This window comes from Neodiprion fabricii, chromosome 4, assembly GCF_021155785.1.
Source record: "Neodiprion fabricii isolate iyNeoFabr1 chromosome 4, iyNeoFabr1.1, whole genome shotgun sequence".
NCBI lineage: Eukaryota > Metazoa > Arthropoda > Insecta > Hymenoptera > Diprionidae > Neodiprion > Neodiprion fabricii.
The window spans coordinates 5089875-5117859 of NC_060242.1; the positions used below are offsets into that span (position 1 = coordinate 5089875).

Below are 27985 nucleotides of genomic sequence, written 5' to 3' on the forward strand. Positions count from 1 at the left end.
GTTGTTTATATAGTCGCATGCGGATCGTTGTTACTTTCAATACGTGCATGGGATGAAAATAATCAGGATTTGAACAAATATTTTTTGTCAATAATTTTCCTAATATTCGATTGAACCGAATACGGCTCAATCGTTCACAAAGTATAAACGACAATTTCCCGAGGCGAAAGATTTCCGTCAATTGAACAAGAATAACTTCGCGTTTCAAAAATTGATGAAAAATAGTAGAAAAGCAAAAAAAGAAAAAAAAAAAAACTTCCAACTGCAACGTGTATACCTATATATATACATTAAACTCGTCTAATTATATATATATAATTAGACGAGTTTAATTCGACGCTGCATAGACACGTTTCAACGCGAATTAAGCTACACGTTTGTCGTAAAATCAATAGCAAGGACGGCGCGTTGGATCAGTATAAAAAATTAATTAATGTCAGTGAATATTGCATTTCATTGGTCATTGTCGAAAGGTGGAGGTCAGGGGAAGTTCAGTCAGCGATAAGGTACAAGTAGAATGATATTTTGATCCGGAATTCAAGCGAATGAATGTGGAGAGATCGCGAAGCTACGTTTGAATTATTTATACGTATGCATATATAATATATATTTTATACTCGGGTATAGAATTTCGATTAAAAATGTAAATCAAGCGTGACACGTGTTATTATAGTTGCGCGTAATATGCATGAGAAGTGGGAGCTACGTGTTCGATGGGCAATTAAATTAATCAATAATTACCGTCAACCCTCAGCTGGGTTTTCTAATTACACGAACACGCGGCGTTTTCGGAGAGAAATTTTCCCAACGGAAGGGAAAGAAAATTAATTCTGTAGTCACAGGGGTGAAATTCTTCAACCGCAAACGGTACTAATTGATTTTCCTTACTCAATTATCGTTTCGTTTTCCTTATTACAAGAGATTACAAATTTACACGCAGTTTTCCATAATTATGAGTACACTGAGAGAAATTTTTAGTTCCGGTTACCGCTCAGTCTTTAACTATTTTCATTCTTTACCACAATCGAAAAATATAGTTCTAGGTAGAAAATGAAAATTAGTTTTCTTGCTGTTACCGGAAATTCTATTATCCGTTGCTATTCTTTCTCACTACGATCGCTGTTGCTATATTTTCTTGCAACTGTTGCGAAAATTTACTGCTCGTGCAAGAATAAATTGACGTTAAAGCCTTGTTTAACTAAAAAAGTAGAGTAAACCTCAGAAACTGATTTTGTGTTTCAATAACCAAAAAAGGGTCGACGATAGCGCAAAATGGTTAGGCGTAGCTCGTTTTTCGTAATTCCAACAATATTCAAACAGTTTTTTGAACGACACCAGTTTTACTGAATTTTTCTCGTTACTGTAACAAATGAAATTTTTCTCAGTGTATAAGAATGAAATTAAAACAATCGTAAAAAAACGGAAATAACACCACCGGAATCATTACACCATACATATCTATATATACGTATACACACACGTACATAATCAAACACCTAAAACGTACAGTTGTTAAATATTTTTTTAAACCTGTAACCAATTTTGCACGTTTATAAGTAGGTTTATTTGAAATCGATGAGTACCTGCACCAGTAGACTTTTAGAAGAAGTTTAATGGGTTGTTATAATAGAACCATTCGCCCCGATCGATATTATTCTATAAATAATGATTGTATCCAGTGTGTTTGAGCACGATGAAAAAGTAAAATATGAACGTAAGTACACAAATTAGTTTTACATTCAAAGATTAGCACCTGACACCAATTAATTTGCTCGCCCGTTGCGGGTCCGGTTTCAACAAAATACGCATTACCGAGAAAAATTTCGTCTTGTGTTAACTTCAAAAAAAAAAAAAAAAAAATTGTCGATCATTTTCACTTTTCGCCAAATGAAACGATCACGAATCTACGATCAAAATTTCATAATTTCTACATCCAAGATGGGGGAAATAAAATCTAAATAAACTATCAAAATTCGACAATTCTGACCGAAAATTAACATTTTTCCATATTCAAATAGTCGTACGAACTAACGAAGATCATTCGAAGCTGTAAATAAACTGTGATAAAGCTTAGAACATGGAAATTTTTGATTTGAGACACTTGAGCATCCGACTATGACTGAAAAAGTTAAGTTGCAAACTGAAAAAAAGGATTTACTACCGCGATTTGAAGAGATTGAAATTACATCGTAAACAGTTACCAGAACCACATTTTTTAGTAATTTCAACAACATCTCAATCGTTATCGAAACGATGATGTGAATTTTCACGAAATTTTTCTCAGTGGCACGATATTGTGGTTTTGTTTTTTTTTCAATATTACTTCTTCGAAATCGGCTTTATCCTGGATTTTACCTGATTGCCACCCTGTCCGTGACACGGCCAGAGGCCGACAGGCTGGTGCAGGTCCTCGGGTTTCCCTGGCGAGTCTATACACACCGCGCTAGAGCGCTGTCTTATCTGAATTCAAACGAAGAAGAGTATCGAATGAAAATCTTTCCCTTTCTATGCTTGACGAATTCGTCTTTCGCTGGGTCGTATTCGCATTAACAGGGGAGGTTTAATAAAGAGAAGGAAAAAAAAAATAAAAATTTCCGGATCCAAAGATTTCTCCTTCGCCTCGTATCGCGCTTGTACAGCGGCAGCCGACCTTTAGATTCAAGATAATCAAAAAAAAAAAATAAACCTGTTACAAAAAAAAAAAAAAAAAAAAAAAAACAAGCAATAAAGATCAAAAACAATGAACTTATTTTATTAATAACAAATTAAAGCGCGCGCAAACTCGTACAGACTTGAATTTTTCACATCCATCCAAAACTCTGTCGCAGCTTCTGCTTTCGCTTCCAAGCATACCTAGAAATATGTTAAGATCGTTGTACCGATTACGAGAGATTATATTTTAATATCTGTTCGGCGTACCTTCGGAATAAATTCAATATGACACGCTAATAGATTATTCAGCATGAGAATATGTCTCTTGTCGAAATATTGATAGATTTTGCTTTTCTCGAGTTTTATTATTACTATTATTATTATTATTATTGTTGTTGTTGTTGTTTTCATTACTAAAATTAATAATTTCACCGCTTTTGAGAAAAGAGGCCTTTAACTCAAATTTAACGACCCTGTATATACAGAGTTTAAAAATACAATAAATTATGTAACATACGTTAGAAAGCAGCCAATATAAAATAAAAAAAAACGAAAAACCGCAACGCAACAACATGTAAAATTTACCAACGAAAATAGAAAAATAACTGACACAAACAAAAGTACGCATACATACACAATACACGACGAAAATGATGTCCGATGGGCAGCAATGTGTAAGCTTGCAAGCTTCGGTGTTAAGAATTGGTTGGAAAAAAACTTATTTGCAATAATAAATGAAAGAATAAGATTAAAAAAAAAAAAAAAAAAAACACTCGACGTAATCGTAAGGGATTTGGGTTGGGTGGAAAAATATGCCGTGTTTAGAAAAAATTTACCGACGAGTTTGAGAGGAAAATTTAAAAAGAGGATATACATATGCTATACCTGTACTTACTACAGAATTTGTTTTTCATCGAAGATAATATTATATATTCATTGAACGAACGGCCGGCGTAGTTTGATGTAAAAAGAGAAAAAAAAAAGAAAAAGAGAAAAAAAATTTTCCCCATCTCGCCGTTCGCTCTCTATTTCCACCGGGAGAAAACAAATCGAATTTAGTCTCGTGACGGAGATAGGCAAACAAAGGGTAACACGTTGAATCGAAACAGTATGGAGGAGTACGAGGAACGTGAGCTTTATCGAAATCTGCAGTCCGTGCATCGGTGGTAACGAGGAAATTAAACCGGATTTCGTGCGGCTGTGATATAACTTCTACGGCATGGTAAATAAAAGAAACGGAATGGAAATTCGTGTTTTGTTATCCCGCAGGCTGATGGAACAATAACCATCGCTTCCGGCTCACCCCGCTCAGTATTAAACGAGTTTTACTACGGTAGGAATCAATAGCTAGAGGAGATTATCCTCAGGGGAGTGAGGGTTGCATACCGCGTTATATATAACAACGGTAGCCGAATAGCTCGTGCATCCAATTACATTAACTACGAAGATAGATATAAATCTCAATCCCCGTTTGTTATTGCCGGTAAAATATCGTCGGCGATAACGTTCAATTATTCGGATATAAATCGCTACCGGGTGAATTTAAAACGAGACTTTCGAGACAAAACGTAAGATAACTACCGAACGGACGATGGTTAAAAATCAAAAAAAAAAAAAAAAATTGGAGCAGAAAAGTATTAAAAAAAAAATTATGCTGTAGTTGAAAGATTTTTGCGACTGTCGTGAGAGGGAAAAATTATTGTTATAACTTTTGTAACTTCGACAAGAATTACCGCGTTATAAAAAGGGTATGAAATTTTTCTCTGCTTACGAGGGAAATGAATTCCAATTGAGGGGATAAATTTTTTTTGTTATTCGATTACTCAAAGTAACGAAGTGAACGAAATACGGATAGCGCGTGAGGAAAAAATTGGCCAAGCAAAAAAAAAATTTCCATGCTGAACGAGTACGATTTTGCAACCTTCAGGCGATTTTCTACGTGATTCAACGGGAATTCTACCTGATTTCCGCCCTGCCGATGACAAGGGTAGAGTCCAGCCGGTTTGTGAAGGTCTCCTTTTCGGGCCGGTGAATCTAAGCAGGTCGAAGCACCCTCTCCGAGATTTCGAACCTAGGTTGTTAGTTGTTGTAGATTTTATTTCGTAAAATTTTGTTAATTTTAACAAGTATATATATATATATATATGCGTGTATGTAGAATCGATGTGGCATCTGCTGCTTTGAGAAAAACTAGTATACACGTATATAATCAGGTAAAATACAATCCCTGAAAGAAATTATTCATTAAAATTGCATCGAGGAAAAAAGTAATACAAGCTTGTAATTCCGATCTTTGATTCAGCTCTCGCCTTCCGTCGGCATCTGTTCTGAAAAGACTAAGATTCAAAGAATCAAGTACAAGAACGAAAGATTTTCAACGAGCTTGAATTCTGGAGTGAATTCAGCTTACAGGTATGTCACTGAAATATTTTCAAACTGTTCAAAATCACGTGGAAAATGACTGTGAGGTGTTACGAATTTTATATCGAATGGGTTGAAATTCTTGCGATCTGTTTAACGCAAAAATTTACGAACTGATTAACCTTCGGAGAGGAAAAAATGAAAAAAAAAAAAAAATAAAATAAAAAAACGAAACAATCACCGAGGCTTTGATGAGAATACAAAAATAACGATTCGGCGTATGGAAAATTGATGTTTCGTTAAACGTTTGCATGAATTGGAAGGGTCGGACGGAAAAAGAGGAGCGAAGGGTGTAGAAAAGGAAAAAGAGAGAAGTATCTTATGAAAAAAAAAAAACAACATTCCGCAGAATAATTTTTCTCCTTTTTTTCGCGTTTCTCCGGAAACCGTGAAGTAAAAATATTTATGCGGCACGAGGGTGAGAATTTGTTCGAAATGAACCTTGCGCGGGTGTATTCGTGTGTTTGTGTGCGCGTTTGCGTGTGTGTCGGGGGGGGGGGGGGGGGGGGGGGGGGGGTGGGAGGGAAGGAAAATTGTTGCACGTATAGCCGAGGCAGAGATAGAAATTACTTCCGGTGCAATTCGTCCTGGAATTATTCACGGCACTTGGAGCTTTCCACCTGCACATCTGCCGGTGTTACAGTTTCCGCAACCGGTTCTGGACCAGAAGTGCGGCGCAGACTTCCCGAAACTAGCTGGCCGAGTGCGTTCGTACAGGACTACAAGAGGTACGTACGTACGTACGTATCCCGCGGCTATAAATTCCCTCGAGAATTCTCCACCCCCTCCCCCGTCGCCGATTTTTGTAATATATCGTATATACGAGTACGTTTTGTACGGATACTCTTGTATTTTATGCCCGTTTCTCCAGGTTGCAAAAATATTCGAGACGACGAAAAAGAAGAGGGAAAAGCAAGCAAACGATAACAAAGACAAAAAGAAGAAAAGGATAGCAAGAGGAAATGCTGGAAATATAAAAGGCAAAAGGAACGGGGTGGAACTTGAGGTACGGAAAAGTGTACAAAAGGAAATGAGGGATGGAAACGGGTGGAATGTGAAAAAGAGAAAGGAAAAAAAAAATAGAGAGAGAGAGAGAAAAAAAAGTGACAAAGTAGGTATAACGGGAAATAAAAGACGCGACGTCATACCGCCGCGGTTAGAGCTTTCGCCTCCTGCTGCTGTTGCCGCTAGGCGAGTTGCGGGAATTGCGAAATTGTTATTTCGCATACACCCCCACGTGGCAATGCCTTGTGTATATATACAGCTATATATGTATAACGTTATAAAACCCGGCAAACGCCGAATCCCACACGACGGCTCATCCCCCGTTCATCCAACGTTCATTGTTTCTTCCGAGTCGAAACTTTACCCCAGATTTTAAAATCACAGCTTTTATCTGTGACAGGAACGGTATTTGAGAAGGGTTGTTTAAGTGCGGGCGGTGGCGGATTTTGATTGTTCCGAGAAAGAGAGAAAAAAAAAAAAAACAAAACAAGAAGAAAATGACGAAAATAAAATAAAAATGAAAAGACGAGAGCGGAGATCGAGGTTCAAAAATTATGAACGCTGTGAAATGTTGGATTTTCAAAAACCAGGAAAATCCATCTCGTATCATTTTCGACTGTAAATATAACAAAACTATAGAATTCCGACTATCCTGATACGTGTTGACTTCGTATATACAAAATATTTTTTGTTTTTTTTTTCGTTTTTATTTTTGTTTCAGGTACTTTTCACTTTCCTCTCGACAAATGTCATTACAACCGCATCGTAAATCGAATCACTCGGATTGGCGGGATAGGATACGCAGAGAGGATGCATGATCGGTTAATCCATAAGCCGGAGGAATGACGGGAATTGATGCTCGTCAATGGATCCGGAAGTTATGCAGAGCGCGCTACTCGACGTAGACGGTTTGCATTCCCCTTCGCTCTCTCTGCACAATCATCCTATGTATGATACCCGACATTGTGATGCAATCAGAGGTATTGTTTCGATCCCGAGATAGAAACGCTCTGGCACTAATGGGCCGTGATGATGCCGCAACCCCATTCCGCGGCTTCGAGTAGAAGAGTTCTCTCGTCTCCTTCGAAACAGAGCGTCCGAATTCCGCGTTCGTTGTAGGTTTCGAATAAAAGCCTCGGTGTTTTCCTTCTTCCTGTTTTTCTGTTATTTTTACTTTTTTTTTTTCTTTTTTTCTCTCGGGAAAAGGATAAGGAGAATGTAACGCGAACAAACTGACGGTAGCATTAAAAACGTGGATTTAGAGCTGCGGCCTCTCTGGATCGGACGGCAATGGTGATCCTGAAGGGAAATGTTCGAATATCCTTCATCACCTGGAGCAACACTCACCTCGCCAGAAGCGACAGCTTCACCCGGAATGAACAATTCCGGATATATATTGTCGAGGTACCACTTGAACGGTTTGCAGTTCAATTTCTTCCGCAACGCTTTGCGGTCCGACACGTCCCCGTAGTTTCCCTGCGAATGAAAATAATTGTCGTATGAAATTTGTGTCAAAGGTTCGACAAACGCGTGGCTGAAAGAAAAGTGTATCGCCGTCACGTGTTTTATCGACTCGCAATTAAAGAGGGGGGGAAGGGGGGGATAAACAAAAACCCACAATCCGAAACAACAATCGTTCAATTTCAGTATCTTGACACACATTTGCTACGGCAATTTTAACAATGTTATACAAATGTTTGTTTGACTCCCGTACATTAATCCTGAAACAAAGGGAGAATAAAAAAAAAAAGAAACAATTTCCTCTTTCTAGACCCGAGCAAGTAGTTTCCATTTGAAATTGTAAAACGTAGTAAACGCGAAGTTTATAGTTTTAGTAGATATATATAGAGATAAAACTTCTTCACCGCATTATATATTCAACTTCTAATCTCGAGGAATTTGGCGTACGAAACAGTTCGCCAAGGTTTTCGTTAAATACTTTACAAGGAACGAGAACGAAGATTCGGTCTAGAAATCCAGCAGCAATTTTTTAACTGTTTCTATTATTGTTACCAAGTTTCATTTTTGTGGAAACTTTATTTTTCGCGAGGCAACGGGAGCTTTACGTATATGGACGTCGGATGCAGAGGATGAATAAGAAACGAATTTTACTGCGTTACTTAAACTTATGGGTTTTAAAATCGTCCTTACTTTGTCCTGTCCAATCCTCTGGTAGTAATACTTTGCGTACTCGTCGAGCCAGACTTCGCTAAGGCGGATGCTGTTGCGTTTCAGAACGTTTACTCCGCTTCTCCATTTGTAAGGGGATCGTTTTCTGAATATGTGCCCGACGTGGGAACACGGCACGATCTCAAGGGTACCTTAAAACCGATACGGAAAACGCGGTTGAAACGAAGTTACCAAGTGAAATGTATCGACCTGCGGTGTATTTGGCAAAATTGTCACAAGTCAGGATATTCGTCTCAGGTATTACACTTTCATCCCTCGTCCTTGGCGTATTCCTTAAAATCCGCGTGGCGAACAGTTATCAACGATCGCAGGTTGCAGAATGAGGCAAAAAAGGAATTTAACCTTCTTCTCATTTCAACACTTTTCATTTCCAAGATCTTTCATTTCTTTTCAAACAGGCTGTATTCCAGCACGAGAGAGAAAAAAACTCTCAAAGAAAGGTAGAAAAAAAAAAGAAAAGAAAATAAAATATGTGCACCGTTTCCAGACACAAGTTGTAGAAATTTATTTTTACCGCGCAGTGTTATATTTGCTACCGCGTTTGTAATGACAACGAATAAAATTCTCACCTCCGCACATCCAAGTCTTGAAAGACAGCTCGAGGTTCTCACCACCCCATATATCGAAGCCGCTGTCGTAAGTTCCGAGTCTTTCAAAGAAGGCACGGTCGATCGAAAAGAGCCCCCCTGCCATCGTCGGTGACCAGACCGGCTCTGCTGAGTTCTGGTGTTTCTTCTTTTCTCGTTCAGGCACGGCGTGCCAATTGAACTGTAAAAGTAACGTCAGCCAGATCAGCACCGTTACTTTTCAAGTTTGAAATGTTCGCAGTGGTGTCCGGATTCAGCAGATTTTGCTGTAGGATATACCCGTACGAGATGATGAATACGAAAAAGAAGAAGAAGGAGATGGAAAGGAAGGCGAATAGAAGGACGAACACGCAGATTAAGGTGGAGATGAAGATGAAGAGGACGAGGAAAATAAAGAATAAGATTAAGAAGGTGAAGAAAATTAAGAAAAAGATGAGGAATATGAAGAAGATAAAGAAGCGAAGAAGAAGACGAAGGGAGAGACGAAGGTGGAGATGAGGAAGGTGACGAAGAAAAATAAGCGAAGAAGCAGATGTCGAAGAAGGCGAAGACAAAGACTAAGAAGATGATGAAGAAATGGGAGATGACGATGAATACAAAGATCAAGGTGGAGATGAAGATGAAGATGAAGAAGAAAGTAATGAAGAAGATGAGGAATATGAAGAAGAAAAAGAAGCGAAGAAGAACAAGATGATGAAGATGAAGATAAAGATGAACGTGCAGATGAAGGTGGAGATGAGGAAGATAACGAAAACGGAGCTGAACATGAAAAGGAAGATGAAGAGGAAAGTGAAGAAGGAGATGAAGAAGAAGAAGAAGAACAAGTGGAAGTGGAAGGAGAAGGAGATGACGTACCTGGAGGTTCCAGTCAAAACCACCGACGTTGACGCCCCCCGAATCTCGCCAGTGGTACTCGAGCGTCGAGTCATCGATGACGTCGATGACGGGACAAACGACCGTCGTCGAGTCCCTCGCGATTCGGTCGAGGAGAGGCTCCAGCCACCCTTCGGTGCACTCGCAATGACTGTCGAGGTATGTGAGGACCGGAGCTTTCGCAGCCGCGGCGCCGAGGAGACGCGCCCTGATCAGTCCCTCCCTCTTAGGAGCCCTGATGATCCTCACCTTCGGGTAATTCATCATGTAGTCCTCGAGCTGCCGCTTCAGGTGAGCTAAAAACGGGGATTGGAATAGAGTTGAGAACTGAACAAGGTCCTTGTTGTCGGTAGAGAAGAATCAGTTGCACCGATTAAATCGCGGCCAAATGACAATTTCACTTACTGCGCCTGCAACTTGTAAACGTTGGTCGTTAATTTAATCATTGACATCGATGTTTGAAAAAAATTTCACTTTCGTTCATTGAATAAAATAAATTTCTCACGTGACTGCGATTTGGTTGGTGTTGGCAATTTTTTTGACTCATCGCAATCGTCCACCCATTATTTTAAACTTCCTCCTTCTCTTTGTTTAAGGTAAACATGTAACAACTGAAATGAAATGTTTTACTAAATTTCGACATTTTCGAGTGATCTAGACTGTAGAGAATCGCTTTAGATTATTTTCAGACAGGTGTCTTGGTGTTCTGATCAAGTTTTTGTACAACGGTATCTGAAGAACGAATCGACAGATTTTTATAAGAACTTATTAAGTTTTCGGCTGAATCGTTTCGGCAGTTTTTGAGTCATTTGAATGAAACATTTCACCAAAATATTATTCCTCAATGTTTACGAAGCTCTAAGCCGCTTGTCATTTTGCACAACCATTCAAGTTGATCCCACCTTACGAGTTTGGAAGAATTGAAAATTATCACCATGCTGTAATTTCATGATTATACAATTCTCTGAAACGCAGAGAACCGTGCAATCGAATGAAAACGTTACCAACTCCAACCTTGTCATATTTTCGCGTATTTAATTATACGGAAGGTACCAACCAAGTAGAAATTATACGACCGGATACACTTAATTCCAATATTTGCTCAGAGTCTGCTTCGCGGCATTCTGCAGTGCAGCGGAGTTTCGTTTAAACCGAACAATAGCAGCTGCTCCGCTTTTCCTATCCCTGCTGACTCTCGAGTGCACGTCTCAAGTTTCGTCCTTTAATTCCATGAAAATGTAAGTATCGGTTTTTCAACCGCTGGCTGCAAAAATAGCGAGGCACCGCCCGCGAACGGCGGCACGAATATGAGCAAGAATTTCGCCTTGTCGATTTTTTTCCGCTCCATTTCATTGCAGTATTCCGTATTTGACGATCGTTTTAATGAGAAGTGTCTTTTTTTTCCCACAAATAAGAACTACAATTATTTCTTTTTTTTTCAAATTCTTTGACATGTAAATTTACTTTGGTTGCATTGTGAATGACGAAAAAAGAAAATTGAAAGAAAAAAAATAAATAAAATAAACAATCCTGTGTTACTGCAGTTTTGTTGAAATTTTTCTTTTTTCCTTCAAATCTTCAAATTGTTACGTGATTGCTTTATACAGTTATTGATAATATCGTCTTTCACTTCGCAATGCAAGTTTTATTCTTATTAATTGACGGAGCGTGGAGAGTGATCCTTAAGAGGATACTACAATCCGTCTTTACCAACAGAGCAAGTATTCACTCTTCTTTACCAATATCAAAGCCTACGCAGTACTCGTGTAAAAATGTCGCAATCAACGCAATCCTGCCTGAGAATGATATTCGAAAATTTTTTTGCATCACGCGAGAATAATTCGAGGAAATATATTTCTACAATCAATTGGTGATTCAATTATAGGAATACATTTTCTGGCCTTCGTTACGCGTAAAACAATAAAGTATCTTCGATGATCTTGTTCGGCATTGAATACTGCGATATTTCTCTATCAGTGGATACGCAGGCTTTGGTGATAATGAAATAAAAGATAAAAAATAAAAAAGAAAGTGACATTTTACTCAGTCGGTAAGGACTGACTGCAACATCCTCTTAAATGTACTGAAACTTGGGAGAGTCAAGTATCGGAAAAGGGGTAAGGTAATTTAAATCGGTGAATTAGAGTCCCTTTCAACTGGTCACAGTCGGTTAAGCCCGAGGCTGAGCCGCGGGCTTAGCGAAGGCTTTGACGGTCACGGGCAGAAAATTTTCCTTCGAGAGAATGGATCGGCGCCCAGACTCGCTGCTAATTGCCACGTGGTGTCCCTGATTCGGTACGATTATTACGCTGGAAGCTCGTAAATTCGAATAACGCTGCCGGTAAAGCGGGATTACTTCTTCGCTGGGTTCGGTCGACTTCTATGAGCCGAAGAGTCGATGAGGGTCGCGGCCTTGTCTATGCAGATCTCAGATTGAACAATCATGGCACGGTTCGTCGAAGATCGCGAGAACGGAGCGCGATGAAGACGATTCGGCGGAATGTTCGAAAAATAGAAAGAAACGAAACCAATGACACAAAATATACTGCGAAGGGAAAAACAGCTTTTCCAACTTGCTTTGACAAGATGAAATCTTTTTCGTTCAAAGGTTTTTGCGCGGCTTGAGTCACGGTTTTTAGATATCCGATTTTGAAAGTGCGAAAACTGAAGGTATTCACTGTATCAGTAGGTATAGAACCCGAGTTGATTTTAAAATTGAGCTAATTCTTGCATTCTTTGATATAAATGTTTAAAAACACATACCGTGGCAGAATTTCATGCAGTGCAGTGAAATCAGAATCAACGATTACCCTACTCGTACTCTTCGGGTACACTGGATTGTCTCATCCTCGTAGAAGTTTTACGCTGAATAAAAAATGTTTAAAGTTATAAAAAAAGAGAAGAAAAATATAGTTTAAACCAGACTTTCCCGTGGCTGAAAATGGATGTCACGGTCTTTGTTTTAACCGGCTTCCCAACACTCTTTGTTGTCGACATGGACAATCGGAGTGGTGGTTACTTAATAAGAAACGACGGCACGGATCCGTTCAGTAGGGAAATCTTTTTCCTTGTTAGACCGCAGACTCGGCGGCAGTCATTCTGAGAAATCCATAATAAATACGGCGACTAAGCCGCAGATAAATCGCATCCGTTTCGCAAAGTCTGGAATGGAGGATTGCGCGAGTGGTTGCACGGGGATTAAACGTTTGCATGTTCATTACGGCTAATTTCCTCGGCGTGCAACACATCAAGAAAATAGGAAGGATCGAGGTGCCTTACCTCCGTTTTACACCACATCCCGCAATCCTCCGAGGGTTTAAACTTATTTCCCGCCGCACCGCCTCCGAAGAAATTAAGTTTAGAAAAAATTTTTGTACACACCTCGGTATCAGGATTTTCGAAGCTACCTGAGCTTCGATTATACGCGAAAAGTACACTGACCGCGTTTTAGATAACGTTGTAAAATTCGTTACCAAGAAAATGTTGCTCAATTTTTTTTTTTTTTTTTCTTAACTAAACACCATAAATTTTTCATACGATACGAACGATAAATATGTTTTGAGTATTTGTTAAAAAAAAAAAAAAAAAGTATCTTCGAGAGTGAAAATTTAGAAAAAAGTAAGCAAAGGTCAGATTTCTCGCGTCGATGAATAAATGATAATCTAATCGGAGAATAATCGGTTCTGTAACACATTGCGAAAAGAGAATTGTAGCAATTGGGAGATTTGTGGTTACAAGGAACGTGGATTAAAGAAAATCCTCTTCATACTTTAGGCTATACATGTATACTTATAAAACCTTAATACGCACTTTCCTTTCTCTACACTGAGAAAAATTTCATTTGTTACAGTAACTAGAAAAATTGATTAAAACAGGTATCGTTAAAAAAACTGTTTGAATATTGTTCGAATTACCCAAAACGATTTACGCGTAACCATTTTGCGATATCGTCGCAATCCTTTTTTGGTAATTGCAACGGAAAATCAATTTGTTCGGTTTACTCTACTTTTTTTAGTTAAACGAGGCTTTAACGTCAATTTATTCTTGCACGAGCATTAAATTTTCGCAACAGTTGCAAGAAAATATAGCAACAGTGATCGTAATGAGAAAGAATTAGCAACAGATACCAGACTTTCCGGTAACAGCTAGAAAACTAATTTGGATTTTCTACCTAGAACTGTATTTTTCGATTGCGGGTAAAAAATGAAAATAGTTAGGGACCGAGCGGTAACCGGAACTAAAAATTTCTCTCAGTGTCTCTAAACATAAAAATTTATTTCCGCGGCGTTGATTTCTCTCAGTTTCGCAACTTTACTCACGTGTGCATTATACTACGTATATACGTATCTACCAATTTTGATAAACGCCCGAGCTCGAGTACGAAGTATATATAAATATATACACACGTGTAGCGCACATGCTCAACCGATGGAAAATTATCCGCTTGAGAGGGTGATGAAATAATCAGCTTCGGCACGCGTTGTGCCGTTGCTTGTGCATGCATGTATGCACGCGTATGTTATACACGTACATTATAGGTCAGAGTTTTTATTCGTTAGTATGGGAAGCTTGCAGGTCAGTATGTTTATACGTGATTCACTTCAGCAGAGTCGTTTGGCTTATCTCAAGCTTTTAAGGAAATATATGACCCCATCTACTTTACTCATTATTTTTCAAACCCAACCCGCAAAGCTCAACGCTTAACGCGAGCTTTTCGAGTTCTTTACTATTTGCCTTATCTCTTTTTTTTCTTCTCTTCAACGTCACGTTCGCCTTTTCTCACTTGTATTCTACGTACGTACCTAAGAGTTGCCATGTGTTTTTTCATTTTCTTTTCTTTTCTTTTCTTTTCTTTCAACTTTACATACCGATCAAAAAAGCCTGTACTACATCGCTCAAAAATTAAGAAGAAAAAAAACGCACACACGTACGCACGCGCGTACTGTGGGCATAAAACAATCCCGACAAATGTTCGCGTCAAGTGTTATAATAAATTGTGTTAGCAGCAGTGATTCGTTCGAAATGATTCCACCGATCGGAGATCGATTGCAAAAAGTGTAGAGATAAAAAAAAAAAGGAAAATGGAAATGGGGAGAAAATAAAACAACAGAAGGAGCCAAAGGAAGAAAAAAAAAAGGGACAGCGAAATGTAGATAGTCGTTTATAATTACTACCACGAGTGGGATTTTTATAGTTGTTTCTTTTTTTCCTTCTGCTGTTGTTGTTGTTGTTATTATTATTACTATTATTGTATATTTCTTTTTTTTGTCCCCAATGCAAGCCCGATTCACCGAACGTTTCCGCTCGATATCGTGCGGAACAGCCGCTTGTAACCGCATTTTACGTATTATTTGGTGAGGGTTGGACGAGTGCTATGTATGGTAATTCAAATGTTGGAAAGGGGGTTGAATCTGGTCGTTTTTCGTTTACCCGTGAAAACCCGAACTGCGGTTCATCTTCTCGGTGAAACACGCAAACATGCGCACAAAAAAAAGAGAGAAAAAAAAAACCCAACCCACAATGTGCACTCTGCACGTCGAGCTCGACGTGTGCAAGCAATTATATCGTAACGTGCAATTCACCGTTATACGCAATAGATTTCACGCCCATTATCAGTCGTACTTTTTTTCACCCGGTCGGACTGGGAGAAATTTTTATTTTTTTTTCTTGTTTGGATTAGTTTAACACAGAATTTTGGGCTGTGTACGTATTTTGATGTGATCGAAATATGTATAAAATGTGAAAATTCGTTTTTCAGGCGTAAACGGAAAGTCTAATTTTTATAATAATCACTCCTACTATACTGTATCGTATTGTATTACAACTGTAGCGATAATAAATTGACGGTAAAACCTTATTTAATGAACTAAACAAACAGATTTAATGTTATAAGTGCGATAACCATACTGAATTGTTACTTGTAAGAAATTTCGTCGTAAATTCAACAATTTTTATGAAGACCTTATTGGAAAAACAACAATTTCACCATGATTTTCTAGCAGCTATACGAGAACGGAATTTTTTTTTTCTCACTGGTAGAAATATAAACAGTGCAATTGGGACAGTAAATTTCACGGAAAAGAATTATGATTATGGACGGAATAGGAAAAATCACGAATCAGGTGGAAAATATACGGCGATAAGATGTAAATATCAGCGATTTAATTTTCCCCCTGTATACCATTTGCAGTTCGATGATTTCCGGCTTTAAATTTTAGATTGAAAATCTCTGAACGTACAGCGATTAGGCGATTTGTAAATATTTATCGAACGTGACTTGTTATTATAGGGTAAGAAGAAGCTGAGTTTACCGACGATCATAAAAGTATGTATAAAAAAAAAAAAAAAAAAAAGAAGTGAGCAAACCAAAAAAGAGTCGCGGCAGGATCTGTAACCCGTCAAATTGAAAAAAAAACTTGACATCCATATTTATTGCAGCCACATATATCGCTTATTTAAATTCAAGGATTTCAATCGTTTCTGCTACCAAAAATCTATGGTAGCAATGAATGTCAGTGCAGCTTTCAACCGCCAAATTATCCGAAAATAAAATGTCACATCGCTCAGGGCCGAAAAACTGTGCTGTGTTATTTGCGGTAATTTTTATTACCCGCCATGGATTTGACCAGACACGGTACCAAGGCGACCAAAACCGATGCGTCTACCTTACACGCTGGAAGTCAGTGAACAATCCCTAGAAAGTCGTTAAATTGTTATCGTGCGTGCGTAATTATAACTACGAATCGATGAGTTTCACCGATTCAAGTCCATAGAGTACCAATTCGAAGCGATCGTCCTCCGACTAACGTGTGGCATCGATCACTGTCGAGAAGGTCTGTGACCACGGGCAAACGGAACACCAGGTGACAGGTAACGGGTTTCGAATTAGCGTCTGCCAATATCATCTGGCAACGTCGAGTTTGGTCCATGTTGAATAATGCCGTGAATAATACAAGGCGCAAGGCGGCGAGTCCGCAAAGAGACGGATGGAAAGACATTCCGAATGGCATAACGATCCTTCTGCACTTCATTACTTACGCATGTCCGAGTAGTCGTCGACGAGGATAATTTCCTGGAGTAACGGAGGCGGTGAACGATCAAGGACGGAATGGACGGTCCTCAAAAGTACGGACCAAGCCTCGTTGTGGAAGCAAATCACCACTGCCGTTGGCGGAAGATCGGTTCTGTATCTTCCCGGTTCTTTGCACCTGGAAAAGAAGAGACATTGAACATTGGTATTGGCACGGCTGGATGTTGAAATCGTTGAAAAGGTTTTCAATATTGGATTTCAAAAATTTCCAGACGTAATTAACACGCCGTGTTTTCAACCTTTGTACGGTTGCCAAAATATTGTATATTTTTGGGTTATACGGACGGATAATGAATATTGAAATCGTTAACGGTAAATTTCAAAAAGATCGTACCGCAGTTATTTTTTTTTTCTGTTTATCTATAGCAATATAATCATGGATAAAATGACAACGTTTTAGTAAACTATGGTAAGAAAAATGGCGCTGCAACATCCTAATTCGCGTTAAGGGGATGCTTCAGTCAGTCCTTAACGACTGCTTTAATTAAATGTATTCCATTTTGGCTAATATCAGATGGCTGTGCATCGCAACGTAAAAAATGACGTATCAGCCGGATTCTGCATCTAATTATGAAGAAAAACGTAAAAGTACATTTTGTTTTTATGCGGAAATAATGACAATGTACAAAAAAAAAAAAAAAAATACGAAACCGTGGTCGTAATTTCTTATTTTTCATGCCAATTCTTTGCTTTTGCACAAAGCGAAAATGAATTTGGTAGTTTTTGTTCACAATTGCATGTGAAATCCGGATATGATGTGACTTTTTTCAGTCGCGATGCACAGCCACTGATATTATCGAAAATAAAAAACATTTAACGCAGTTGGTACGAATCGATTAAAGCGTTCTATTTTCAGCACATCAGCAGTTGACTGCCGTATACTCGTATCATTACATCGTCGGGTGTAACCTTGTATTTTGTTTTTCCGTTTTTTTTTTTTTTTTGTTTTATCGTTCATTTTTGTCGTACCTTTAACGTACCGAGTAGTACGTATAACGGCTCGGTAACTCAATAAAACGTTATCTTCACGCAACACCGTGATTCTGTTTGAGTGCACTTAACCCAAGTTCATTTGTTATCTGGCAAAACTGACTCAACCGGAATCAGATTCACAAAAAAAAAAAAAAAAACATAAAAAAGTGATAGCTGCTTTAGATACCTTTTTTAGATTTTTTTAAAAACACCTGTTATTATATATATTATCAAGGAAAACCTTCCATCAATTTTTATGGGATGGGAACAGATGAAAAGAATGGAAACAATTTTTCAAATTTCCTCGCAACCTTGATCCTGGGTATCGAATGTGCTTCATTCAATTCTTTTTTTTACATACAATCGGTTTCTCGTTATCGGTATGCCTGTATTATAAGTGAAAAAAAAAATCAATTATACTTATGTCGCGTACGAATTGGAAGCGACAGAATATGTAAATGTTAAAACCTCAGCAGTTACTTTCCAATATAAAATCACGATCCCTTCAGACTTTTGAAACAAGTTTAAAAACCGTATCGTTTCGCCCTGCCGATGTTTAGTTTCCTCTGAAAAAGCAATGTCACTGAAAGAAGCGATTCGACTCGTGTACCGATCTCGTTAACAATAAGTCGATAAAATAGGATACTGCAGGGATTAGGTGGCGGGGGTGCTCTTCATCCGTCAAATAAGAAAACCTTATCTTCCGAATACCGGCTACGCAGCTGGGGGTTTCAGCTAACGAGGGTCGAGGAGACGGCGAAGAATTGAGCGAAAACCGAGGCGCGTACGCAAGAATCTATCCGAGGACGTGCGAATAAGGTCGGAAAAATCTTTGGTGAATTTTTAATAACCAACCGTTTCGGTTGAAAGTCCGCAGCTATTGTTGCGGGAATGAGAAATTTATATGGATTGAAGTCGCGAGGCGTCAATCGACCGGAAATGATTGAAGCGTTCTCTTCGCGGCCCTCGAGTACCTCGCCCAAGTCCCTCTTTCCTTTTTATATTTAATGCCGTTTTCACCGATGGTATTCTCCCGGCAAATTGACAGCCCCTCCTCCTCCTCTCTCCTCCATTCTCAATCCTCGCATCGGTGGGCGCGAGAGGCAATAAACGCGGAAGAAAACGACGCCGAATATGTCGGAGCGAGGGGGTGAAAAAAGGGGAGGACAAGGGCCCGGATGACGAAATGTCGTTCAAATATTAAATTTTTTTTTCTCATCGTCTGATAAAATTCCAGAACAGTGAAAATCTCCATCCGATTATTAAACGGTTTTACATGGATCAGAGATTTTTGCAGATAACGAATACCGTATGAGACGGAAAAGATTTCTCTTTACTTTTGCAACAGGAAACATCGGTATATACAATGAAATCGAAATTGTTTCGAGATTGCAAAAATGACTGGCAAAAAGATCGTTCAAATGAAAAGTAACACGCGGTTATTTTTTCACGCTCTGTGGAAAAAGTGCTGAAACTGCACTGAGAGAAATTTTTATTTCCGGTTACCGCTCAGTCCTTAACTATTTTCATTTTTTACCACAATCGGAAAATATAGTTCAAGGTAAAAAATGAAAATTAGTTTTCTATCTGTTACCGGAAAGTCTATTAACCGTTACTATTCTTTCTCATTACGATCACTCTTGCTATATTTTCTTGCAATTGTTGCAAAAATTTAATGCCCGTGCAACGATAAATTAACGTTAAAGCCTTGTTTAGCTGAAAAAGTAGAGTAAACCTCACAAACTGATTTTGCGTTGCAATAACCAGAAAAGGATCGACGATAGCGCAAAATGGTTAGGCGTACCTCGTTTTTCGTAATTCCAAAAATATTCAAACAGTTTTTTTAACGATACCTGTTTTACCGAATTTTTCCAATTACTGTAAAAAATGAAACTTTTCTCAGTGTGTGTAGCGAAAATCGGAGGGTAGTAATACAGAGAGTTAGAAAACGCGCGATGATCTCGTCACTATAGCACACCACCTACCTCGTGCGAATTAATTTGCGGCAGCGGAAAGTTTCAGCAGAGTTGAAGCAGCAGCATCCGGGGTAGATAAGCCGACCGAAATATTTCTTCCCCGTTTGCTAGGCACGTATATATATATATATATATACATAGAGAGAGAGAGAGAGAGAGAGAGAGAGAGAGATTCGTTCTTTTCAAGGGTGGTGGCCGGAAGCTTGTGCCTTCTGCTCAAAAATAATCCCATAAATTCAATTAACCGGTGATATATATCGCGGGGCTCCTGAGGGGCTCATAAAGGATTGAGATAGTGGACGGCGTCGTGGCGGACGGTTTTCGGGGGCGGCGTGAAACCAGCAACACACACACATCCCCGTGACGGAGTGGTTCTCACTTCGGTGTTCCCGGCCCCATGGAAGCACCAGAAACTCCCGATCCTTTCGCCCCGGTCAAGAGAGGGAGGGGGGGAGTGAGAGAGAGGGGGGGGGGAGAGAGTTATGCCGGTTTTTATGTCCGTGCGTGCCGCGATAACCCGCCAAGCCGAATCCCAACTCCCTACGGGAGATGCGCCGGATTATATCTCCCTTCGTCCGCTAGGTATGAAACCTCGAGCCGTCATTTCGAGGGGATGAAGAGGTGTTGGCAGTATCGAAATTTCCATTTCACGAACGCATCGACGAAAGCGTATTTTATAGACGTTAATTATGACATTTCTGGGTGTATGTATTTCGTAAGTTTCAGCAATGACCGAGTAATTGATCAGCCTAGTCCCGGTTTTATTATTTCACACCGTGAGACATAGATATCTCGTTGGGACTAGATTTCGCATTGCAAAGTGACGAGCCCAATACCCAATTAGCGTTTGATTTTTGTTTTTTTTTTCTTTTATCAAAGCAGATCGAGCAGAGCTTCAGGTTTACACGTTACGGAAATCGGATTACTTAAGTTTGCGGTGACGTACGAATCTCTGTATGTATATTCAATCGCCAAATTCATCGTAAAAGCATACCGTAGACAGGATGTTGAATGAAATTTTGTAAGACATAGCAAATTGCTTGAAAATCAAATTTCATGATGATCAAAGGACGCTAAAACGTGCTCGTACATTAACGTAGAAATTGACACTGCGGGCGTTCATTTACATAGGCACATCCTTCTACTCTCGTAACGATTCAAGTGGGTACAACAAGGCGGAAAAATATCTCTCTCAGAAGCTTGTGTGCAATTATTACATTTATGCCGTAAAAAGTTGAATCCACGGATCCTGTTAATGAAAATACTCGACCACGCGAATAATGATGAGGGTTTCTTTCCTGGCTCCAACTTCTTCTTCTTCTCCTTCTTCTTCTTCTTCTTTTTCTTTCAGAGAGCAGTGGTTCCGATTTCCACAACCTCCCGGGTGTTCACGGGCGATTGCAGCGAGAGATTGAAAAAACAAAAAGGAACCTCCTCTCCTTCGGTCCCGTTATTCTTGCTTGGGAAATGAGTCGTGGAACGAGACGAAATCCCTGAAGCTTCTCCGGTTTCGAGTCGCGGGGCACTGCGGAGGGCTTGTTAGCCGAATGGAGGTTGTGAGCCGTTGTCATAACCCAGGCCGTTCGGCTGTTTGGCTGTTTAGTTGTTTGGATGTTTACCTGGCGCTGTTTCTGCAGACTAAACACGATCCATCATCCGCCTTACCACTTTGTTAGTGCCAAGAGTGAGCGCGCCCGCCTCTCGCCTCTTCCAACAGCCTTAATTCCATTTCTCTAATCACCCTTCTTGTGCCGGCTAATAGCCTCCTGCCAGCCTGGCAGAAGCCTTGATAAGAATTCCCGCTCCATTTTGGCTCTCTCTCTCTCTCCTCGTTACCGCTCTCGCGGCAATAAAATCTCCAGCAACGCGAAAGGGTCGGAATTCCGTGTCATCGGAGCACCGAGTCCTTTAACCGTTGCGTCGAAGCTCGTCAGCAAGTGTAAGTCAGAACTCCAATTCACCGAAAGGTATCCAAATACCGAGAAAACATCAGACATGTTTTACAATCGCCATAATATATTTCAAAAACGGTTTGTCCGATTTATACGAAAATTTGAGACAGGATTCTTAGACAGCTTACTCGCTGTCCCATGATCCCATTTTTCTGTTTTTTTTTTTTTTTTTGCTGACAAAGTATCTTCAACCAGATACATTGTTCAACGATTGGTAAGAACTCCGGAGTATAGTAAAAGCTTGCGAAACTGGTCAGATCGAACCTCGAAACTAATTTCGTGAAGTAAGGCAATTATCGGTGGTTCGAGGATGCATTCGCAGCACAACGAATCCCGTATATTGCAGATGGTGTACGGGTTTCTCCATCAGGGTGGAAAGTGCAGACGCCGAGTCTGAGCTGCCGCTGCTGGTGGAGGGTAAGAGATTCGAGTCAGTATTACTTCCTGTTTGGACTACGTCCAAGTTTCCGCTCCGCTGTTCAGGGATTACTTCTCTCTCGAATGGACCGAACGAGTTTCTTAAATTCACATCTCGTCCTGGGATCCATCCGTCCTCCAAGTATTAAAATCCTCGAATAATCGGTGAAAGGATCGAGTCCTTCTCTCCCTCCCTTTTCTGGAGGTGGGTTCAAGCCACGTGTCACGAGGTCGAAATCCCGAAGCGTCGGACTAATTGGAAGGGTGCGATTAGGGCAATTTCGAGGGTCTACTCTTCGTGGTTTCGGAGCTTCCGAAGGATCGGTCAGGAGTGTCTGGCGACGATTCTCCCTGCCCGACAGTTTCCCTCGTACCTTTGCCTCGTACGGTGAAGGTCCTTGAGATCCCGAAGGTGTCCTCGTTGTTGTTTAGAGGGTGTTGTCGTCGACGCGAGAGACTCTCGACTGTGTACAAGGAGACCACAAAGAGAATTTTCCTCTCGTCCTCTGAAGACCGAAAAAAGTGCTCTCCCGCTTTTTCGTATTTTTTTTTTTTTTTTTTTTTTTCGTTCAGTCCCCGCAGCGCGAAACGGCAAACGTAAAAGAGCCGAAGGGGAGAAAGACGGAGTCTGTTGACCAAACCGCAGTGCAAAAATTCTCTCATTTCAACGATCTCACCGACGAAGATATCTCGAGAGCAAACTCAAGGTGTGGAAAAGAGCGAGTGGTGTAAAGTCAACCGCACCGAGCCACCATTCATTCATCCCCGAAAGCCTTTTTTCACAAAAGTGCTTGTACGTAATAGAAATTTTTTTCACCCACTTCTTTCGCATCGGAATTGTTACGTACGTACAAGGAGTGTTCAAAGGTGTTCCGTTCCGTAAACCATTTCCCTTACAGTCGTACGTAATCGGTTGATTGATCGACCGTTCGAATTGTATTCCGTTTTCGATCCGAACTTGCCGATTCCTTCGCAACGTTGACTCGGAGACCCTTTTCAGTGCCCGCGAGGGATTTCACCCCACGTTGTAATATTCATACCGCGCAACATTGTCATGCATGTGTACCGCGGGGTTATGGCTTCGTGGAAATGATGACATATCTGATCGCACAAGGCTCGAGCGCGTGTAGAAAACGCAACAACACACTGGTCGGGACACTCGATAAGAGCGGAGATGGATGGATCGCATAAATCTAACATGCACGCGGCGTTGTAGCAGAGGTGGTTGGTATAAGGTAGTCGACAGGTGTAGTCGCATGTCCCGAGTTGTAAATAAGAGTGTCATTTGTCTCTGCGGTACCCGTTAAAATTACAGGCTCGCATAGCGTTGTAAACAGGCGTAGTTAATGCGGAAATCAATTCCGTCACCTAGGTGCGAGGCATACAAACAGCTGGTACGCACACCCGCTTCGACAAACTGCAACGACGTTTCATCGCCAACAAAAGCTCGAATTCTATCGTTAGGAAATGAATTTCTAACCGCAGTGCTGTACTGCGCCCAGTTCTGAATTTTATATTTAAATTATTAATTATGGCCGAAAAATCTTTCTTCTACATGTAAAAGATGAAAATTAGTTTTGCAAAAGTCGTGAACGAACGATATACGAACGAAGTACGTAGTATTACCATTATTTTTTACTATCGTCACTCGTACTGTATTTTCAATTGCTGCGGTCATAAAAATTCATGCTAGAGATGAACTTGATTGAAAAAATGTAGTCAGATGTATTGCTGCGATAACAAGAAAATCCACCATTGACAATTGTACTAGGACTAATTATTTACTAGTACCACATTTTCTCCCAATTCCAACAGTGTTTATATCTTGTTTTGTGAGGATATATTCGTTTAATAACTATGACAAATAAAATGGCTTTCCATGAATTTACTCGACGAATAATTCCAAGCTCTTGCAAATGTGTTAATAACTAAAAGAACTTTTTGGAAGCACTAGATTAAAGAAGCTTATACCCATAATTATACGACATTATGTGTGTGGAGAAAAGGACTGAGAATCGAAAAAGGCCTTGGCTGGGAAATAAATAAATAATTGAGCACCGTGATGCGATCGTATAATATACCTAATTGGAGAAACTGGTATATAAGGTGTCCGTAAATCAGGCGATGCAATGTATAGCTATGCATGTATATATATATATATATATATATGTATATTATAGTAATATTTTCCCAACGACTAACTGCCGAGCGGCGTTTGTTGGCTTGCCGGGAGTTTTCCCGGGGGAAATTCATCCCGAGGGATGGAAGGCGGTCCGTGAAAGTTTTAATACAGCGAGGGGCGCGCTTTGTCACCTTGGGAGAAATGTTCTCGTCTCTCGAAATCGCGTATATGTATATATATATATATACACCTGTAAACCAACCTCAAAAGGTTCCTTGCTGCACGCACACACCGAGAGACCCGAAAAGTGATTCAAGTCTCTCGTTTTCATTAAAACTCTCCGCAAAGAGCCCGCTGCACGTGTTGATGAGCGCTACCGAAAAATGTGTAATAACAAAGTGGAGGAGGAAGAGTGTGAAAAAAAAAAACAAGAACCAGGATAGTCGTAACTTCTTTTCTTCGTCGCTGATGGGAAAAACACTCGGAGAGAAACAAATTCAGAGACAAACAATCGCACATTCATTTATTTACGATGCAAATATATCTCGTCGAGTATAAAACCGAATTGATCCGATTTCTGAGTTTTCTCAAAATTGCTTCAACGAGCCCTCTTCCTGCACATTCGTACATCTGCTTGCATATAAAATTTATTGTCCATACTTGAAAATTTATTTCGGTCATTTCCCATGAGGAATCAACTTCTTTACGTGCGGTAATATACATTTTACGACTACGAAATCACAGCGAAAAACAAAATACAAAAAAAATAAATAGAGAAATTTTATATCAACGCTTTAGAAAAATTTATATGAAATCCCGTTGAATAAAATATATATTTTTTTTTACTCTTTACCTTAGACGAAGTTGAATTCAGAATATGAAAATAAACAGCAAAAAGTATCTCGATTAATTACGATAAGAAGAATTTATCGCAACATTTTAATTCTCGGCTTTATGACGCCGGTTGTAATTGGTATTATATTTCAATTATTTTCTGCTCCTCTTTCTACAGAGAAACATGGATAACAATTTTTGAATAACTTGGTCGCTCAATTTCTGATTCACGAGTAAAATTTGATTTTTCTGTTTAAAAATGTTCACTCTGAATCGATTAAAGTAAATGTTAGCGATGTATCTTCACGTGTGGTTCATAGTTTGAAGTTACCTTTGCTTTAAGCTTATACGATATGAAATTTAATTTCGAAACTTGACACACCGTTCACCAGTATTGTACACTCGTATCGATTCTTCTACAGCAGCGCCCAAGGGAGACACGAGCAGTATCGTAATTTATTTTTCATCCCAGACCCAAAGATTTCGTACCTGTACAGATATTCGTTCAAAGTTGGGAAAAGGGAAAATCTCGGAAGATTAATTAAACGAGCAATTTATTTTTCACTTCGAGCGATATAAATTCAACATCAACACTGCGCCGCGTAGAGATCCTGCGGAGAATTTTTCGATAAGTATTCAGGATGCGAGAACCGAAGAATAAACATTTTCACCCGCCTCTGTATCACGATACGGGACTTATTAAATTCTCCGAAGACAAATGGCTTTAATTATCGTAATCTTTTATTAGGCTTGTTAATTTTTGCTTATTTATTACCAATTCATTCTTTCTTGTTGTCTCTATCATTTTCCCAGCTCACACCATCCATCGATTGTGAAATTTCGAGAAATGACATCTTTAAAGAGGGTTGAGTGAACAAAAATCGAGACCATCTATCAATTTTATAACGAGATGCTCGCACATTGAGTATTTATCAAATTATTATAATCGAAAGCTGTGATGACGTCTGTGAAACTTATATATTAATATCGAGAGGACGGGAATTCGAAACTAATGCTTAGATATCGATGTTTGGTATCAAATCGCTTGAAAATTGTTGAAAATCTAGTCGATTCGTTGGATTTTACTTTACGGTGACTCAACATATATATTTTCACAAAATTTTCATTGTTGTTAAGAGAACTTGCAGCTAAATTTTGGTAAAAAAACGAATGGAGATTCAAAGAATAAATAAAAATAATTACAAATCTGACGACCGTTTGAAGACGATATGAATTTTTTTTCCCTATTTTTTCCGACGTTTATCAATTTTTTTTAAACAGTTCTAATAATAATTCCGCTATGCCCGTGATCGGGATTACAGAGTGCTGAATACCGAAGATTCATACCTATCTTAAAATCAATCGGTTGGACAGAACTCGAGATATTATACGTCAACCAGGTTGAAAACTGTAGTTTTGAGATAAACGCATTTAACGTTAATACGTTTAAAGTCTTGACCTCGGTTTTGAAACTTATTTCTGTATCACCTGAAATGAGAATTTTTCTTAGCGTCGATCGGCGATTAAGAAGCCTTTTGTCACACTCGCAGCTATCTTACAGACCGATATTTCTAGCCTTGAAGCAAATAAATCTATCGAGCCTCACACCGTCCGGTAGTACATTGTTTCACTCAAGTGCTCGTAATTTTTTCAATCTTTGTAAATTTGACATCGGTTTTGGGCCAAAATATTTCGAAAAGATGTAGCTGTAATAATGTGTAAAAAAAAAAAAAAAAAAAACATACAAAACAAATTAACCGATCAATTTTTCTAAACTTCTATCAAAGATATTAGTGGCAGCCTTACGCCCGGATAAAAGTGGAAAAAAAACAAACGGGACCGTTGACGCGAGCACGATTCCCATGCCGTTTGTTAATCTCATAGCTCCTCTCGACTCGCCCCCTTGTGCAGCATCCCTCTGACGAGCGGCATCCACCCTCGTCTCTACAGAACTCGCATTCAACCCCCGAGGGACCGGTTGTGTGTGGTCGGACACAAGATACGTTCCTACATGTCACGGGTCGCGATACCTCGTTAATAACTTGTCAGCTTACTCGCTTGCAACGCTCGTCGCCGGCTTGCTGCTGGATCAACGGAAGGGGGATACAAATGAGAAAAATTTCCCGAGCGTCACGTTTAATTTTCCCGGATGAAACTTGGATTTTTCCCGATCGGTAAGATCGGCGAGAGCGACACGTTTCTACCAATTCTACGTTTCTCTTAATGACCTGGATTGATTTTTTGTAATGGTCTTTGATTTCCTACGTTCCGGGTATTCGATAAACTCTTCGAATTTTTTACAATCAGGATATCGCTGGCGATGTAATTGCACTACTTGCAAAATAAATTGCTCTTGTTCTTTATTTTTCGTTAAAGTCCGATTATAATTTTGTATTAACGCTGTACTGCAAATTTCCGCTTTTCTTCGACTTTCACGGCCCGTAAGTATACGAATTTTTGAGTATAAAAAAATCAGATTCGAGGTCTTTTTTTTTGCAATTTAATGCCCTATAAGAATATGCCTGGAAAAAAAATTCATCTCAAACGGTTCAAAAGTTATAGCATTTTTAATGAAGGAAAATTTTATTTGCGTGTTATTTAAATGGGAAATTTCAAATGGCCACCGAATCCTTCTAAAATTGAGCTAAAAATTTTTCCCAACGGGAGAATTTTTTTCTTAGAAAACAGGTCCTTTCAAGACTGTAAATTCGGTAGGTTAGTTTCTCTGACTCACCCGAAACACCAATAATTGAATTACAGATACTTTATAGATTGTTGTATCTATGAATCAGTGAAAACGTATTGTTAACATTAAATTTACACTGATTTATATTTAAAGGAAAATAGCTCGATCAATTTGAAAATCCTTATCTCTACATTTGTCGCACGTAACT

General features: G+C 39.4%; 1 protein-coding gene across 3 annotated transcripts in view; it reads right to left on the reverse strand.

Annotated features, from left to right (window-relative positions):
- LOC124180549 (putative polypeptide N-acetylgalactosaminyltransferase 9) overlaps positions 1–27985 on the reverse strand; it is a 191805-nt gene that overhangs the window by 4988 nt on the left and 158832 nt on the right. For 2 of the 3 annotated variants that reach the window (XM_046566189.1, XM_046566190.1), the window contains 6 exons: positions 16767–16936; positions 9711–10024; positions 8838–9036; positions 8230–8399; positions 7426–7554; positions 4613–4723 (listed from right to left, as the gene is read on the reverse strand). In XM_046566189.1, the coding sequence (XP_046422145.1) occupies positions 4613–4723; positions 7426–7554; positions 8230–8399; positions 8838–9036; positions 9711–10024; positions 16767–16936 (1093 nt within the window). Of the gene's footprint in view, positions 1–2355; positions 2461–4612; positions 4724–7425; positions 7555–8229; positions 8400–8837; positions 9037–9710; positions 10025–16766; positions 16937–27985 lie in introns of all 3 variants that reach the window. The other variant, XM_046566191.1, reaches the window with a different exon arrangement.